Consider the following 16,574-nt stretch of genomic DNA (forward strand, 5'->3'; position numbering starts at 1 on the left):
GCCCTGCAGGGTTCAAACCCCGGACGCAGCGCCTGGTGGTCATGTCCCCTCCCCCGCCCCCGCTGCCCCGCTGCTGACCCTCCTTTGCCCCACCGCACTCAGGCTGGGTCCCCCACTGCCGACGCAAATGCCAGTAACAGCAGCTTTCTGTGACTGCCGTTCACACGCATCCTGCTAGGAGCTTAACCTTCTGATCTCCCCTGACCACTGTCCTGGCCTCGGCCTCTGGAGGAGGGGCCTGAGGTTGGGAGGAGGGAGCGGGACCAGGCTGACCTCCGGGGGGTGGGGGGGAGAGAGAGAGAGAGAGAGGGCGGGGGGAGGCAGAGGAAGGAGGAGGTGGCCCCCCACCCCTGAGAGCAGAAGATCAGGAATCTGCAGGCCACGGCCCACGACAGGACACGGAGGGGCAGCGAGAGAGAGTAGTTTTGACAGACGGTTGACATGCCAAGCTTGTATTTTACCGTAAATACTATGGGGTTGATTGTTCCTTAAAAAATCAAACACTCAGACAGTGGCTTTAAAAAAATGTGCGGTTTTGTACCACCTGCTAAAAACAAAGTGACAGTGAACGTTAGGAAGGAAAGTGGCAATCAGATAAATACAAAGTAGCGCATGTACGTATGTGACTATCACATTGACAGAATTCGAGGTAAAGGCATATTTTTGGCAAAAAATATTACACGTTTTAGTGAAATATACTCTCCTAAATGAACTCACTACGTCAAGTGTTTCTGTGTGTGAATAGAAAGTAAGAGAACCTGCCCAACAAACCGCTAGGAAACCAGAGAGAACTGGGCAGGAACATAGCTGAATTAAGACGTCTTAACTCTTCCATCGCCGGGCGGCCGCGGAAGGGCGGCGAACGCAGCGTGGCCAACGCACGGCTGCATGCGGTGCGAGGGTCGAGAGCCCAGTGCCCCGCGGGCACGACGGGCCACTGAAGTGACCCCTTTGGAGAACAAACGGAACAGCGCTATTACCGTTACTCACCATCATTCTTGAGCTCAAGTGCCCGTGGATGACGCGGTTAGAAATGATCCGAGTACGTACACAACGACGAGCATTGTTTTTTAAAAACGTAATGCACTTAAAATACCCATGGAAGTCAGTTAAGAAACGGTCTCGACTGAGGTGGTCAGACAACGGCTAAACGTGTAAGAATCGAGAGCGTTGCCACGTGCCGGCAGTAACGGGAGCTTGGGACAGGATGGGCGGTACCGCCGGGCGGCGTGCCCGCGGGGTGTCGCGCACGGCGTCGGGTGGGCGTGTGCTGGACGGGGGCAGGTGGCGCGGTCTTGAGGACGCTGAAAGGTGTGGCCGGGCGGGAAAACCTGGTGGGAAAACCTGGAGGTCCTCCTGCTGTTCTCCCCCGGCAGGTCGAGTAGACTGAATGCAGTTCTGGCTGATGTTGCAGGAAGCAGGAGGCTCGGTGGGGAAATTCGGGAGTTTACACAGATGGGCCTGGTCACCGAGCTTTTGCAAAGGTAGCTAGAGGACAGCTAATTGCCACAACGGGTATTTTAGGCACTGTGTTCACTTCGCAATAAAACAGTGCCTTTCGGATTGGTTGGCTCGCAGACAGCGGCAGACCAGAGTCAAGGACAAGAAAGACAGCCCGCAAATTTCACTCAGCGAGGGAAGGAAAAGTAAGTTACCTGCCGAACTTGCCTGAGACTGGTGGTTAATACTTGTCATAGAAAACAAGAAACAGCACCAGTAAATAAACATTCATTAGTCAGTGGGGAAACCATTTCTGAGCATTAATTTAGTATAAAACTTATAATACAAAACATAGGTATACTTAAATGTGGAAACTTTAAATTCTTCTGTAAAGAAAACCACCAAAGTTTAAGGGCAAAAACACGGATCAGATAAGACAAAGCACTGGGGAGTACAGTGGGTAAAGGGGTCACGAACCTGACAGGTAGCGGCAGTTCAGGTGGAGAGAAGGATGGCTGCGGACGCTCTTTCTGCTGGGCGGACGGGGCCCAGCCAGGGGGCCGCGCGTGCCCGAGGTGCCCCCCGCTGGGCCGGGCTGGCTGGGAGGGGCAGCGCGTCTGTGAGTTGGAGGCTTAGGTGTTCAGGCCCCGAGCACCGGTGGGGGCGGGGAGGGGCTCCTGGCTGCACCCAGTGACGCAGCTTCCTCCTCGACCTCGGGCTCCGCAACGCCGGGCAGCTTCGGCGAACGGGCCTTTCCCGCCCCGGCGAAGCTCATTTCTGAGTCCTGTGTCTGTCTTCTCTCTGGCTCACTGTCAGTGGGACCGTTTGCCTCTCCGCAGCTCGGTGTTAGTCTGGGAGCCGTCGCGGGCTTGGGCGTGTTGGTTCGCCTCCTGCAGCTTCACTGAGCTTGTTTGTTCCTTCCGGCCGGTGGCGTGTGAGCGCAGGGCAGACGCTCGCGCTGTGTCTCGCTCTGCGACTTGTGCTCGCCTGTGTCCCGTCTGGAGACCGTCCTGTGACCCGGCTCCCGGAGGGCTCACCACGCGTCGTCTCCAGAAATTGCTGCTGCGACTGTAGATTTTTCTCTCTCTGTTTTCCGTATGTTCAGTGACAGATCAGATGCAATTGTTACACAACCTGTTTGCTTAAAACCTGGTCCCGAAGGGTCCTGGAGCCATCGATTCACCGGGTGTTCACGTGGATCTTTTTGGTGGGGGAACAGCGCTTCTGACAGCCGCTTACCGAGCACACCTGTGTGCCAGCTACAAAGTGCACGGCCTGGTCTCCTGGGCCCCTGGGTCTCTCTCTGCTCCTTCACTGAACCCCTTTGCGCTAATTAACCTCATTCGACAAACCCTGCGAGCTCCTCAGGGACCAGCCGATTCCAGAAACGGGGCGCCTGGGGGTGGAGTTGTCCGGACTGTGCTCTGCTTCTCTGCAGGGAGGACGTGGCTCTGTTTTCAGCCCAAGCAGCGGGCCTCCGCGTCGGCTACTGTCCGCAGCAGGACGCCCTGGACGAGCACCTGACCGGCTGGGAGCACCTGCGCTACTACTGCCGCCTGCGCGGGATCCTGACGCCACACATCCCACAGGTGAGCCCCTGGGCCTTGCAGGAGGGGGACCCAGCGCAGCGGCCGCCTCACCCCGGGAGCCGGGAGCACGGTGTTGGATCAGTGCACCCGGGGAGAGGACGCACCAGGAAGGGCTCCTGCTGTGTCTGTTACCCGTCGGCCAGGCCTGAGCGGAGGGCGGGGGGCAGTTTGCACACGTGTGGCCCACACCTGTGTGTCCCCCCTCCTGTCGCCTCTCCAGTGCCCCTCATGTCACCGACTGCTCCTGTGTGTTCAGGGACAAATGTCACAGACACGGCATTCCCCGAGGCGCAGAGCAGGGCGCAGACTGGGAGCAACTTTGGGGGCGGGTGGGACAGGAAGGCCACAGGGCCCTGCCCGGGGGTTGCCCCCGTGTTCCTGCCTGCGAGGGGAGAGCTGCAGCCCTGGGGAAGCCCAGGCAGTGGCCACCACCTGTTGGGAGCAGTGGTGGCCGGCCACGCGGGGCTGGCAGTCTGGACCGCAGCTCCGGACAGTCCAGGTGGGAAGCCACCTGGGTGACAGGTGCTCAGGCACAGTTTCCTTTTTCTGCCGGCCCAGCCCTCGCCCCCTGGTCCTTGGAACTCTTCTCGGTGCTGCTGTGCGGTGCCCGCCCTCCCCCTCTGTGCTCTGGACTCTGCGTGAGACTCAGCAGACTCTCCCCGTCCTTGGAGGGTGCCGTCCGCTCCCCCGCCTCCCATCTCAGCTCGGGCCACTGTCTGCCTGGGGGAGGGCCCCGCCCAGCATGGGAAGCAGCTGCTGAAACCCGGAGATCTTGGGTGCGGCCTTGTTTACCTCTGCCTGCTCCCTGGTTAGTGTTTGGTTAAAGAGGCGGGTGCCGGCAAGCACCGCTGGCTGGCCCCTCTCCTGTCCCGGGAGAAGGTGTTCGTTGAAGAAGGTCTTGTTGGCAGGGCGGCGAGTGGGCCCTGTCCCCGCAGCCGCAGTCCTGAGGCACAGCTGGCTCAGAGCTCCTTCCTCAGGCTCCTCACTGGGGAGCTTCTCCACCGGCTGCCAGTTGGGACTGACTTCGCTTCCTCCTTCGCTCGGCCGCCGACCGGGCAGGCAGGATGCCGCGTGCCCGAAGGAGCCAGAGACGGGAACCGTGCAGCAGGCGCACCTTCCGGCGCACGTCTCCCGCGGGGGGTCGGGGGCTGCCGGAACAAGAACCCTGTTTTGGCCGGTGCTCCGCATCCACCCGGCCAGGCTCTGTTCTGGGTGCTTCTCGGCACCGTCTGCGCCCGTGGGTGCTCAGGTTGATTTGACAGTTGGGGAAGCTGAGGCCCAGGTAGTGTGGGGCTCCCAGCGGTGCTCCGTGTAGTCAGGTTTGGTGTGTGAGCTGGAGCTCCTGGAACACCTGTTTTCTGCACCTTTCGGTGGCAAAGCACGTGAGGTCCTGTGAGGTGACCGAGTTTCCTCCCACAGGGGGCTCCTTTGTTTGCCCCCCTCAGGGCGGAGTTGGCTCAGGTGTGCCCTCACCTGCGGGGGCTGCTGGGTTCGTGGCCAGGTCAGGACTTTTCTGGTGTTTCCTCAGTCCCACAGGCAGCCACGGCTGGGTGCTCTGAGCCTAGAGGGAGACGCCCTAGTCCTGCGGGAAGGTCCTTCCTGCCAGCCCGCCCCCTCCCCGCCCTGCCCTGCAGAGCCTGGGGCTCGTCTGCCCTCCAGGTCCAGCTCCCCTGTGCTCCCCGCCGGCCTGTCCCTTCCTATGTGGTCCAGTGGCTCCCTCCGGCACCCCACCCACCTCCGCATGCTCAGTTAGGTGAGAGAAAGGTGCCTTTCCTCACGCGGCTTGAATTTGGGCTCGGCTGCTTGGTGTGGCGACTTCCGGTTTGTCCTCCTCGTGCACAGCCCACGGTTTTGTGCAGGGTCCGCATTTGAGCCTCAGCTCGTTAACCTGGTTTACGTCGTGTTATCACAAAATGTCTCAGGAGACGGGGACTGGGCGGGGACGCTGCAGACGCAAGTTAGGTGACGGGAGAGTGGGGGCCTCGCCCGGACCGGCCACCTCCTCGCGGTGACTTCCTGGGCAGGCAGCAGGAGGCTCCAGTCTGTCCTCAGGCGTGTGGGCCCCGGGGTCTGCTCCCTGGGCTTGCACCGCGGGGCAGCTGGACCGGAGGCCCCGCAAACGGAGCCGTGGAGGAGCTGGTGCTGCGTGCGCACCGGGAGGCTTCAGTACCAACCGACCCAGCGGGTAGAGGTTCTCGGTGCCGCATCGCTGCCATCGTTGCTCCGCCCTGTAGTCTTTCGTCGGTAACACACGTGTGTCCACTTAAAGCTGCGTTTCCTGCGTCACTGGGGACACGCCAGCGTGAGCCCCTTTTCAGTGCTTCCTTCTCCCCCCACGTCGGGAGGAAGCTGGGAGCAGGGCCAGCTCGACCGCACGGGGACACACGGGACGGCCCGACGTCGGTGCCTCGGCGGCCGGGGACTTAGACGAGGTGGTCGCAGAACAGGAGAGTGTCCGGAGCTGGAAACCAGCTTGTGGCTGACTGGCCCCCACAGGCAGCAGCCCAGCCCAGGGCCTGCACACAGACCACAGGCCTGGCGGGCGTCACAGGGCCGTGCTGGGCGGCCAGGTCGGAGGGCAGGTGGACTCCGCGCGGGGGACAGCTCCCTGTGCTGAGGAGCAGGGAGGAACTAGGCCGGGCCTCTGAGGCTGGTGGAGAAACGGCAGGTGGACAGGTGCTGGAGGGGAGGAAGCTGTGAGCGAGCCTGTGTCCTGGGTGGGGGTGGGCAGAGTTCCCTGGGCTGAGGGTGCCCTGAGCCCCCCCTGACTTGATGGACCCAGGACACAGCTCTGCCCCTGTGCTGGCGTGTACCAGCCTCCGAGTGGGGGTCTCGGAGCGGCTTCTGGGGAGGGCCCTTCTTCCCGGCGTGAGTGTTGAAAGCTCCCTCCTCTCGTCTCTGCTTGGTGAGACGCTCCCTCTGGGCTTAGTCCCGGTCCGTTCGTTCCCTCTCCATCTTCCCTCGGGCTCGCTGGTCTCTCGCACCTCAGGGCCCCTGGGCTCTGACCTCACGCTTGGTTGCTGCCCCCACACCCCACAGGCGCGGAGAGCCCAGCATGCTCCGGGGCGCCGTCCATTCATCCTCAGTGATCCCCGTGTCCCACGGGGCCTGCGTGTCGGGGGGCAGGGAGGAGGGAGGAGGAGCAGGGGGGCCCTTGGTGAGTGAGGGGTCCACAGAGAGCTTCTGTCTTCCAGGTCGCCGGGGACCTGGTGCGGCGCTTACGCCTGGAAGCCCACGTGGACCAGCCGGTGGCCACCTACAGTGGGGGGACCAAGCGGAAGCTGTCCACAGCCCTGGCCCTGCTGGGGAGGCCTGACCTCCTGCTGCTGGTGAGGACCTGAGGAGCGTCGGCGCTTTAAGCTGGGGGCGCCCTCCCGGGGGCAGGGGCCGCGCCGCTCGTCCCAGGTCAGCGCCCCCACACGACCTGACGCAGCCCTGGCGTTCTACGGAAATGAAGTGCGTTTCCTGATAAGTCACCTTTGTCCACCAAATTGCACACTCAGTAGCACACGTAACATTAGAAACGGTATTTCTGAGGACTCCAGGACTCACCTGCAGTCTGAAAACCCGCCGACACTTGTCCCCCGCACGGCGACCTCCCACCTGCGATGTGAGCGGATCGGTCGCCAACATGCCGGCACTTCGCTGGTCCCACGGGAGAGCGCAGGTGTGGCCTGACCCGCTCGCACCGGGTGGCTGCTGGTGCTGGCCGTTGCCCTTGTTTTTGAACTTGGCACTCTGGGGGGAAGCGGCCGTGCCCCTGGCCGAACAGGCAGGTGCTGCCGGGTTGGACAGACCGGCGCCCTAAGCTGGTGAGAAACCCGAGTGCAGAGCTGGCTGACCGCGGAGAGTGCAGAAGCGCCCCATTGCGCCGACAAAGCGTCCCTCAGAAACGGTTCTCGAGAAGGGCTCGGTGTTCACTGGAGGAGGCAGGGTCAGGTCCTGGGAAATCTCGCCCTGTTTGATGCTGCTGCCATGTAAACGGAGCCTCTGCTGCCCCCGCAGGTCTTTCTCGGGCATGTCCTTCGGGGACCCCAGCCGTCGGGTGCTCTCAGGAGCCTCCAGGGCGGGAGCCGAGCGGGCGCGGAGGTGCCGGCAGTGCGACAGCTGCCCCGGGGCCAGAGCGGGGCTCCTCTCGCCCGGGCCGAGTCCATCACTGGGGGTCCTCTCTCCCGCAGGACGAGCCCAGCTCGGGGATGGACCCCTGCTCGAAGCGGCTCTTGTGGGAAGCAGTGCGGAGGGAGGTTCTGGAAGGCTGTGCGGTGGTGCTGACGTCACACAGGTGAGCTGCGGAGCGAGGCAGGGGGCCGAGGGGTCCCCGTGTCTGCAGCCACACTGCGCTGGCGGTGGCGTCGCTCACGCCGCCATGGCCCTCAGAACGCTGACCCGGGGACGGGGGAGTCACGTCAGCAAGGCCACAGGGCCAGCGCACTGAGCTGGAGTCTGAACCCCACGTCTGCGCGGACCTCGCCCCCGTCTGGTCTGTCCTCATTACAGAGCCGGGCCCCAGGGCCAGAGCGGGTGCCCCGGGACCGGTCCGGTCCTTCCCCCTGTGGGCCCCCCGCAGCCCGCATCTGGTCCTTTCTGTCCCGGCTGCCTGTCCCGCAGCAGAACAGGCAGTGATGAAAACAACGGGTTTCTGGTTTGGCCTCCTATTTCCTCCTCCCAGAATTAATCCTGTGATTAGATTTCGAAACAGTCTCGTCCACGGCACAGTGCGAATGTCGGATCTCACAGAGCCCATCCGTGGAGAGGGGCTGTGTGAACGGGCTGGAACAAGCCCGAGGGAGAGCGGAGGTCAGACCCGGAGTTCAGACTTTTTCCTGCGTGGCAGAGACGCGCTGCGAGGGAAGCGTCGCGCACTGTGGGGACCTGCCCCTGCTCGCGAGCTCTCAGGGTGGGCGCCCCGGTTCGTGGGTGCTGGCGGGAGACGCGGACTCCAGGTCGGAGGTGGGAGAGGTCCCTGCTCCCCGAAAGGGCAGCGGCAGCCTGTCCGCAGGGTCGCCCTGCTCCCCCAGCCCGGCTCCCACTCCTAGCCGGGGGCTGGGGGAGCCCACCGCTTCACAGCGGTCGGTTAGCACGCCAGCCGTGGGCCTGTGGGGGGCGCCCTCACCCTCCCAGGGTCCTGGAGCAGGTCCTCTGTCCCTCCTGTCCTGGCCCGGCGGTTTCTTCCGCTCAGTGCGCAGCGGCTACGCAAGTCTTCGTCCCGGGGCTGCCAGTGTTGGCGGGCGCTGCACCGGGCCGTTGTGATTAATGTTGCATCTTACTTAGTGATCATGATGCAGTTAAAGTCATCAGTCTTCATTAAATGCTTTCTATTGAAATACTGGTTTATATTACAAAATAAGTTAAAGTTACAATGTCACTTACTACATTTTATATTATAGTGCATTAAAATATCGTGTGCATTTGCTCATATGTAGTAAATATATAACTTATTTACCCATCACATTTAATATCTATGCTTGTTACATTTTACACCTACAGACACCAGCAGTGTTTTACATTCCAGTCACTTTATGTGATAATTACATTTTTACTTTTTACATTACGATAACTTTCCGTTTTTCAAATATTCACTTTTCTTTCTGATACGCTTTTCCATGGACTCAAGGTCTCATTTAACTCCGTTAGTAAATCTCGTCTCTTTTCACCAGGCTGCCCAGTGTGTGTGACGGCCACTCTTCCCTGCGTGGCGTTTCCGCACCAGCCCTGACGGCCGAAGCGCGTCTCGGTGCGCACGCCCGGCTGGCCGGCGGCCCTGGTGTTGCGCTGCCGCCAGCCCCGCGGTGTGTGGCCGAGCTGGCCATGCGCTCACTCCCTGTGCTTCCTTCCCCGCAGCATGGAGGAGTGTGAGGCTCTGTGCACCAGGCTCGCCATCATGGTGGACGGCCGCTTCCGCTGCCTCGGGCCCCCCCAGCACCTCAAGCGCAGGTGTGTGCCTTTCTCTCTGCTCAGGGCGCTGTGAGCCGGCCCGGGACAGTGGTGCGGGTGGGTGCGAGGTGCTCTGCTGGCAGCCTGGCAGGTGGGGGGCCCGCCCCCAGGCGGGGGGGGGGCCTGGCGGGGGTGTGCTGCTTGGGGGAGTGCCGCGTTGGGGGGGCAGCACTGGACAGGTGGGGTGCAGCAGGACAGCTTGACCTCATGGACCAGAGCACCTGCTGGAAAGGCTGCTGGTGTTCCCCTTGCCCAGGGCAGGTGGGTCCTTGTCACCCCCACGCGGATTTCCGCAGCAGGAAGGGGGTCGTGGTGGCTTTTCACCCTGAGGGGGAGAGGCCGAGGGGGCCACCGCTGCTCTGCTGGGGGAGCCTCAGCCTCCTCCGGGGGTCTCCTCCCCCGCCTTCTCCGTGGGCTGCCTGGGCCCCGGGTGGCTGTGCCCTCAGTCCCTGGGAGCATTTTGATGTCCCAGCGTAACGTCTGAAAGATTCGGTGTCGCCTAAGCTGTTTTCAGAGTTTCTAGTTGCCTTTTACTTTGACCTGTTTTTTATACAGGTTTATTCATTCAGCCAATAAATGTTTTCGTTTTCGTTTACTCGGTGTGTTTAAAGGTGGAACGGGCAGGCGGAGGTTTGCTAGGTAGTTGCAGAGGCTGAGCGTTTTCACCTGATGGAGAAAACACCTGCAGAAGCATGCACGCACGGTGACGCCTGTCTCCCAGGGGCCTGGTGTCCGTGTCCTGGGACCTTCAGCCCCTTGTCGCTGGGCCTCCTGGGAGCCGTTCCCAGAACAGACCCTGCCCCCTCCAATATGTGCCGCCCCCCAGAGGAAAACAGGGTTCACACCCTGCCCCCGCCCCTTCCGAGTCTTACGTGCAGCAGTCCGGCTGCGCCGGTGGGTGGTGGGCGGTGTGAGTTAAGTTCGGCCGCCTGGCTTCAGTGGGTTTGCCCATGGAGGGGCTGCAGGGCCGAGCCCAGGGGAGGCTCACCGTGTGCCTGCTGTGCGGGCGTGGCCCCTGGCCCGGCGCTCCTGAGCCTGTGTTCGGATGGTGCGCCCGTCAGTGTGAACTAGAGACCTACTGGAAGTGGCTCGTGGCCGGTGTTTGTCCACGGAAAGGCTGGACTCAGTACATTTGAAAGTGGTGTGCGAAGGCGGTGCTTTCCCACAGTGAGTGACCGACGGCGGGTGTGTCCACAATGTCGAGTTCGAGGCAGAGGGTTGATCATGAAGTGTGACCTTGGGTGTCCACGGAGGTCAACCACGGGGGTCACCCACTCTGTGCCGCTGCTCTCCCTGGGGCAGAGGCCTGTCCACCCCTCAGGCCCCGAGCGCCTGGCCTGTGTGCCCGGGCCCCGGGCATTAGAGGCAGACCCCGTCTCCAGGCCCCACTGTCCCCGACCCACCCAGCCACCCTGTGCTGCAAGGGGACGAGTCTCCCAGGCTGTGGTGGCCTCGCTGTCCCGTGGGGCCTTGTGTGGCGACTCAGGGGCTCCCTGTGCGCCCAGATGGTGGAGGGTGACTGTGGAGGGCTTTGTGCAGAAGCCTCACCGGGCTCCTGCAGGCGGGAGTCCGAGAGACCAAGGCCTGGTCCGGCTGCCCCGGCACGCAGCCTCGGCCACCTGCAGTGGCAGGCAGGGGACTGGGCGGACAGAGGGAGCCTGAGGCAGGGAGGGGAGGGTCAGCGTAGCCCGACGGGGTGTTTGCTGCCGCTGCTCCTGCGTGCGCTTCGCGTAGAAGTGACCTGTGGTCAGGGTGTCCCAGGGGTTTGAGACGGCCGGAGTTTGGGACCAGACGTGAGTTTGGCTGTCTCCCTGGCTGCGGTGAGGACAGCTCCTGGGGTCAGGCTCCCACAGGCCCCACTCCTACTCCTGGACCTGGTGTTTCACCCTCCCTCTTTATCAAATGGGTGTCGACTCCAGGATTTGATGATTAAAAAAAAGACAAGTCAGTTTCGGTGTCAGTGTAAGTTGAATTAGAGCAAACCACCTGAGTTGTCGTTCATTTCTGGGTATGTTTTTGAGAATCCAAAGTCTCCCGACAGTTTGGACCAGTCACTTTCTCTAACTGCTGCCCCTGGAAACAGACTCAGGACCGACCCGTCTCAGGTCCCTGGAGAGTGACCGGGCTTTCACTCCGTCCCCCCTCCAGGTTCGGGGACGGATACACCGTCAGAGTGTGGGTCTGCGAGGAAGGGGGCCCGCACGCCGCTGTCTCTGCCTGCCTGCAGCGCCACTTCCCGGGAGTCCAGTTCAAGGTAGCGCGGGGGTCCCTTGTGCGGGGGTCCCGCGTGCGTCCGGATTCAGTGGAAGGTTTGGCTCCTTGCTGGTGTGAGGGGCTGCTTGTGGTCCGCCCTCGTGGCGACGGAGGGGCCGCAGCTCCCTCCAGGCACAGCCCTCCACGCTGACCGCTGGGGACGACGTGATGGTGTCCCAGGTGGAGGGCTGCGGGAGGTGGTAGTCACACCCTCCATACCTGGGGGCCCAGCTGCATTGCAGGGCATGTCCTTCAGGATGCGCTACACCCCCCGGGTGTATGTGGTGGCCTTGGGCCTGGTGGTCATCTCACAAGCAACAGCTGTGCCGGCAGTTGAGCCCCCTCCACCAGGCAGGTGCAGTGTTCCCGAGCCACCTGCTTAGACCTGTGGGTTCTCAGGCCCCCGCCTGCTGAATCCAAACCTCGCTCTGCAGGTTAGCGTCTGAGGGCCCTGCCTCCAGTGTCCTGGGGCACGAGTGCGGGCTTGTTACTGCTGGAGGCCACCGTGGCGGCAACCTCCCTGTTTCCGCAGTGACCAGGGCGGGCAGGCTGTGCGGGGCACACGCTCACATAGAGCACCCTGGGGGGACCCCACAAAACAGCCCCTGTTGCCCCCGTGCCCCCGGCACATCCGGGAGTGACACTCGGAACAGTCATCTCCCGGGAGGTGCTGACGGTGAGAACAATGGGGACCAAGCAGCCGGACAGCCGCTCGCCCTGCGGGGTGAGCGCCGTGCAGAGAGCACTCGTGGGGAATGTCACTCCCGACCCTGCACGGGAGACGCACAAAACTAGTGTGTGGCGGTTAAACTCAGTGGCGTGATCTTGTTGAGTCGCAGGGCATCACGAGACCCTTTCCCGTTCCTCGGGCCTCTAGGGGCGGCGCCTGAATTTACTGGAGTACCACGTGCCGGAGACACGGGGAAGCCCGGCCGACCTGTTGCGAGTGTTGCAGAGCAGTGAGGCCGCGCTGAACATCGAGCGCTACTCCGTCAGCCAAGCCACGCTGGAGCAGGTAGGGCCCGGACGGCGCCGGGCAGCACGGGCCATGGGGTGGAGGCCCCCTCTCCTGGAGTGAGTCACTGTTGGGCTCCCAAAAGCTGAGGAGGAGGGGAATGGGTGTCGGGCGGCCCGCTTATCGCCTGCTCTCTGCCCAGGGTCCCCGTGGGACGTGCTTCCGCTCGTCCACCGTGGAACTGGGCATCCTGTGGGGGACCCCCGCCACGCCCATCCCACCCCTGGGGACCCAGGGGCGCCCTGGAAGAAAGGGGCTTGGTTTCCGAAGAGTCTCCAAATATAAAGTTAAATCGCAGCTTCATTCCAAAGGCAGCCTGAGGCACAGAGAGTTTCCAGGCGATTTGTTATTGTCCAGAAATACCTGTTATTCCTGGAGTTTGATTTCAGGATTCATCTGTTTATGGGGATTCGTGTTCAGGGGGCTGGAGTGAGTGACCGACCCGCGGTTTTCAAGAAAAGCTGGACAGCGCTTTGGGGGAATGTTCCTCCTTATAATGCTCGAGAACGAAAGGTTAACTATTGTCCTCGATTTCAGGTATTTATCAATTTTGCTACCGAGCAGCAGCCGACCCCACCAGCCACTCCCGATCCCTCTGCCGATGGCCACCAGCCCCGTCACCTGCCTGTGTGAGTCCCGGGGAAGGTGCCTCGGAGGGTCAGCCTTGTCTTCGTCACGAGGGGCCCTTTCGGAGAAGCCGGCGCAGAGCAGAGGGCAGGCACCCCCGGCGGCCAAATCTCACCCCCTCTTCCTTTCCCACTCCGAAGCTCTGTTAATTCACAGCCCACAGGCGGAACGTTCTGTCTTCCCTGCAGACGCTGGGGGTCCTCCAACACGGTTCCGTGGCTCGGAGCTGGACGCCATCCATTTCCAACGTTTGCGTTTGCTTTTAGGGAACCCGAGGCCCCCAAGGTCGCACGCTTCCCCAATGTTATTGCAGGAAACGGCACCTAGGATTTTGTGTTCCTTCTGTCGTCTTTATACTAGACACGCTCACCGGTGTCGAAATAAGAACCGAGTGACTTAAACGCAAACTATTCCTTACACTGGATGACATTATGTGATATGACATGAAAAAAGGTGCCTTTTTTCCTTCTAAAAGATGCTTTTTTTAAAAAATACAAGAGACCGTTTTAGTCAACACTTTAGCAAAATTAAAGAAATTGTACTTGGAACTCGATCATTTATAAAACTTCTACCAGAATCTCAGATTATAATTTGGGGGGAGTATAAAGAAATATAATGCGAATGTGTTTTCTGTTTCCTAATTTGCATTAATAATTACCTTTCAAAAAGTGATTTTAAATACAGTTTTCAGCTGCATCAGCAGCACCTGGGGGCTAGTCAGGAGGCAGCCCCCCGGGCCCAGCGGGTCAGAGGCACCGGAGGGGGCCCCTGCCGTTGGGGCCATCAGGACGCACCCCCACCCCGCCATTCTGATGCACATTGCAGCGTGACAGCCAGCGATCGAAGAAACTGCGAGTTACACTCTGATTGTACAGGCATAGCTAGCACAGTGTAGTTAGTGTGTGAACGCCAATCGCAAACATTTAAATAATGTCTAAAGATCTCGGAATCACTGCCCTCCGAGAGTCTCCAGGTGTGGCGGGCGGGCATGTGGCCCCGACGGGCTGGGAGTCAGCGTGGGGTGTGGAGTCCTCGCAGCAGTGACCGCTGTGGGAGGCCGCTCCCAGGCGGGCACTTCCGGTTGAGCATTTTCTCAAACTTGTTTGAACACTCTCTAAAACCTCACGGGAGGGCCGCACGGCTTTCAGCTTAGAATTTAACCTTATCCAGTGAAGTTTTTGAGTAATAGTAGCTTGTGATCAGAGCGAAAGCTCTTCCTTGTGACATTTCTTTGCGGAAGCAGGATCTCTTTGAGACCTGTCTTCCCTGGCCGCCGTTCCCTGCTGCAGGCACTCTTGCACGAGAAGGGCGCACACAGTCAGGGGTGGTTTCCAATGAATGATTTGACTCCTAGGAATCACGCTTCCTTTAAGAAGTTACAGCTTAGAGTTTTATGATTCTCCCCAATTCTAACACCGGCCAACTGTCGAATGGGAGGTGTAATGTTTCATTCGCGGTGTTGTTGGATCAATAAATGCAGTTGTGAGACATCACCGTGTGGGTGTTCTGCGTCGAACTCGGGAGCCGCGCCATAGTGCCCCCCCACAGCCGCCCCCAAGCTGGGGTGCAGTTGGGTTTGGCCCACAGGTTTCCCGCCTCCTCAGGCACCCCATCGTTTAGGCGAAGGGGAAACATGGCTTTTCCAGATGTCCGACAGCTTGAGAAAGTTAACAATTAAGTTTTGCTCTGCTGGGTTCTGCACCGGGAGGTTCTGCCTGGTCTTGGGGCTGCTGTGTCTGGACGTTTGCCCGGAGGTGCGTCCTTGAGCCGTGAAGAGGAAGGAAAAGGAAACCCAGCGTGCCAAAATGCCGCCCCCCGGAGGGCTGGCCACTGAAGGTCAAGTCCTATGTTAGTGTCGAAAATGGCCCCGCATTTATGAATTATGCAGGCATTTTATGACTTCGCAGTGCAACATTTGTCTTAAGACCTTTTGGGTTTAAGGTCACGCAGCGAGACTTCTAAACAAAGCAGCCCCCCAGGAAAGCACCGGGAGTGGAGAGACTCCCGGGCGAGGCGGGCGCAGCAGGCATGATGCGGCTCGGAGTTTACCTCCCCCGGGCGTTTAAACAGGAGTGCGTGGCAGCCGTGCCACAGACTCGAGACCGTGGAGAGCAAACTCGAACCCTGCCTCGTGACAGCGGAGAGCAGGAGGTTCGGGGCCCAGCCAGCTTGTCCTGTGGGACACGGGGCTGAGCCACGACTCCCCCCAGTCGCGCCACCTGGTCCCACAGAGCATGCACCTTGCACCCCCCATGGCCGAGTGTTTGACGCTGAGGCCACGCGCTGTCCCACCCGAACGGGGGTTGTGGGCACTTAACATTTTCCAGCCTGTCCGACCATGTGTCCTCCTTGGCTTCTCCTCGGTCTGCATCGTTTCAGCTCAGTGGCAGCCTGTTGATGGAGTGTCACCCCGGGCTCCTTCGCAGTCCTTCCCAGCACACGGGTGGGCGGGCACACTCGCTCTTTCCGTTGGTACCACCGAGCCCCTCCGTGTACGAAGGTGGTGGGTGCTGTAAACACAGGGCGGTGGGCTAGAGGTGAAAAGGCCACAGGCTTTGCCCCTGAGACGCACGGTCAGGTGGGGAAGGCCAGGTGCTGTCTCCAGGCCACATGCATGTCCAGCTCGGGGACCACAGCGACCACAGGTGTGATTCCTTGTAAAGAGGGAGGGACCCGCTTCATGGGATTTTTACCTGTGGGGGCGCCTGTGCTGGTGGAGGAAGGGGAAGGGACATTGAGGGAGAGGGAGTATCGGGGCAAACCACGCTGTTCGGTGGGCACTGGGTGCTGCCTGTTGCCCGGGGGACGCGGATGTAGGGGCTGCACCTCCGTCAAGTGCCCAGCACTGCCATCTTCACGGTTTCCCTCCATCCCAAAGCGGCTGCTGGAGCTCCAGCCCTCTCAGCACTCAGAGCAGCAGAAGGGAGGAATTGGATGGGGGGAGGGGCAAGGGCACTGTGTCAAAAGTCTGACCTATAGGCTTCGCCTTCGTGATGTCGGCCAGGAGCGCTCACACGGCCGAGCACCCGGCTGCAAGGACACCTGTGCTGTGAGGTGTTAGCGTGGGCAGCCACGCAGCGCTTCTGCAGGGGAAGGAAGCCACAGACGCCGGACCGACGGCCAGCAGGCGTCTCCACTGGGATGCAGACCAGGCTGTCCCGCCATGGCCATTCTTGAGGGAATGGAACTACATGACTTGGATGCTCTGAGTAAGCCAGGTCTCGTCCGGGCTGTCGAGCTCCCGGGCTGTTACTGCCCCCTGAGGGTCAGGCACCACTTGTGTTTCGAACAGCGCCGTCCGCAGGGGTGCAGGAGAGCCGAGGAGAGAGGGCCTCGTGACGCGCTCCCATTGGGGTGGATCAGCGCTGTTGATTTCTCACCGTGAGGGTCCCCGCTCAGAGCTTCAGTGGGCGAGTGTCCCCGCTGCGAAGGGCCTCGAGTTGCTGAGGACGCCAGGGGCGTGTTTTCTTCATTACTTGCCACGCTTGTCACGGCGAAGGCGGCATTTCACCACCGCGCCCACCCCGTTCCTCAGCGTGTTTTAGGAGAACGCGGGGTCCCCCAAGTTCAGCGCATGTCTCGACCCAGTGAGTTCACCAGTTAGAAAGAAACAGGCCTAGAAATTCCACCAGCGTCCCTCTCAAACAGCGGCGACATTGGGAATTCCATTTTTCTTTGACATTCATGCCCCGTGGGTGTGGCTTTGCGTTGCTGAG

At 61.0% G+C, this 16,574-nt stretch overlaps 1 protein-coding gene across 3 annotated transcripts in view; it reads left to right on the top strand.

The window, feature by feature from the left end:
- ABCA13 (ATP binding cassette subfamily A member 13) overlaps nt 1-14,346 on the top strand; it is a 135,534-nt gene extending 121,188 nt beyond the window's left edge. For 2 of the 3 annotated variants that reach the window (XM_053926080.2, XM_053926081.2), the window contains exon 48: nt 2,879-3,919. In XM_053926080.2, the coding sequence (XP_053782055.1) occupies nt 2,879-3,548 (670 nt within the window). In that variant the 3' untranslated portion in view covers nt 3,549-3,919. Of the gene's footprint in view, nt 1-2,878; nt 3,920-6,223; nt 6,359-7,207; nt 7,312-8,870; nt 8,964-11,111; nt 11,218-12,093; nt 12,232-12,768 lie in introns of those variants that run through there. The other variant, XM_053926087.2, reaches the window with a different exon arrangement.
- Nucleotides 14,347-16,574: the final 2,228 nt, after the last annotated feature.

Source organism: Desmodus rotundus, chromosome 6 (assembly GCF_022682495.2).
Source record: "Desmodus rotundus isolate HL8 chromosome 6, HLdesRot8A.1, whole genome shotgun sequence".
Classification (NCBI taxonomy): domain Eukaryota; kingdom Metazoa; phylum Chordata; class Mammalia; order Chiroptera; family Phyllostomidae; genus Desmodus; species Desmodus rotundus.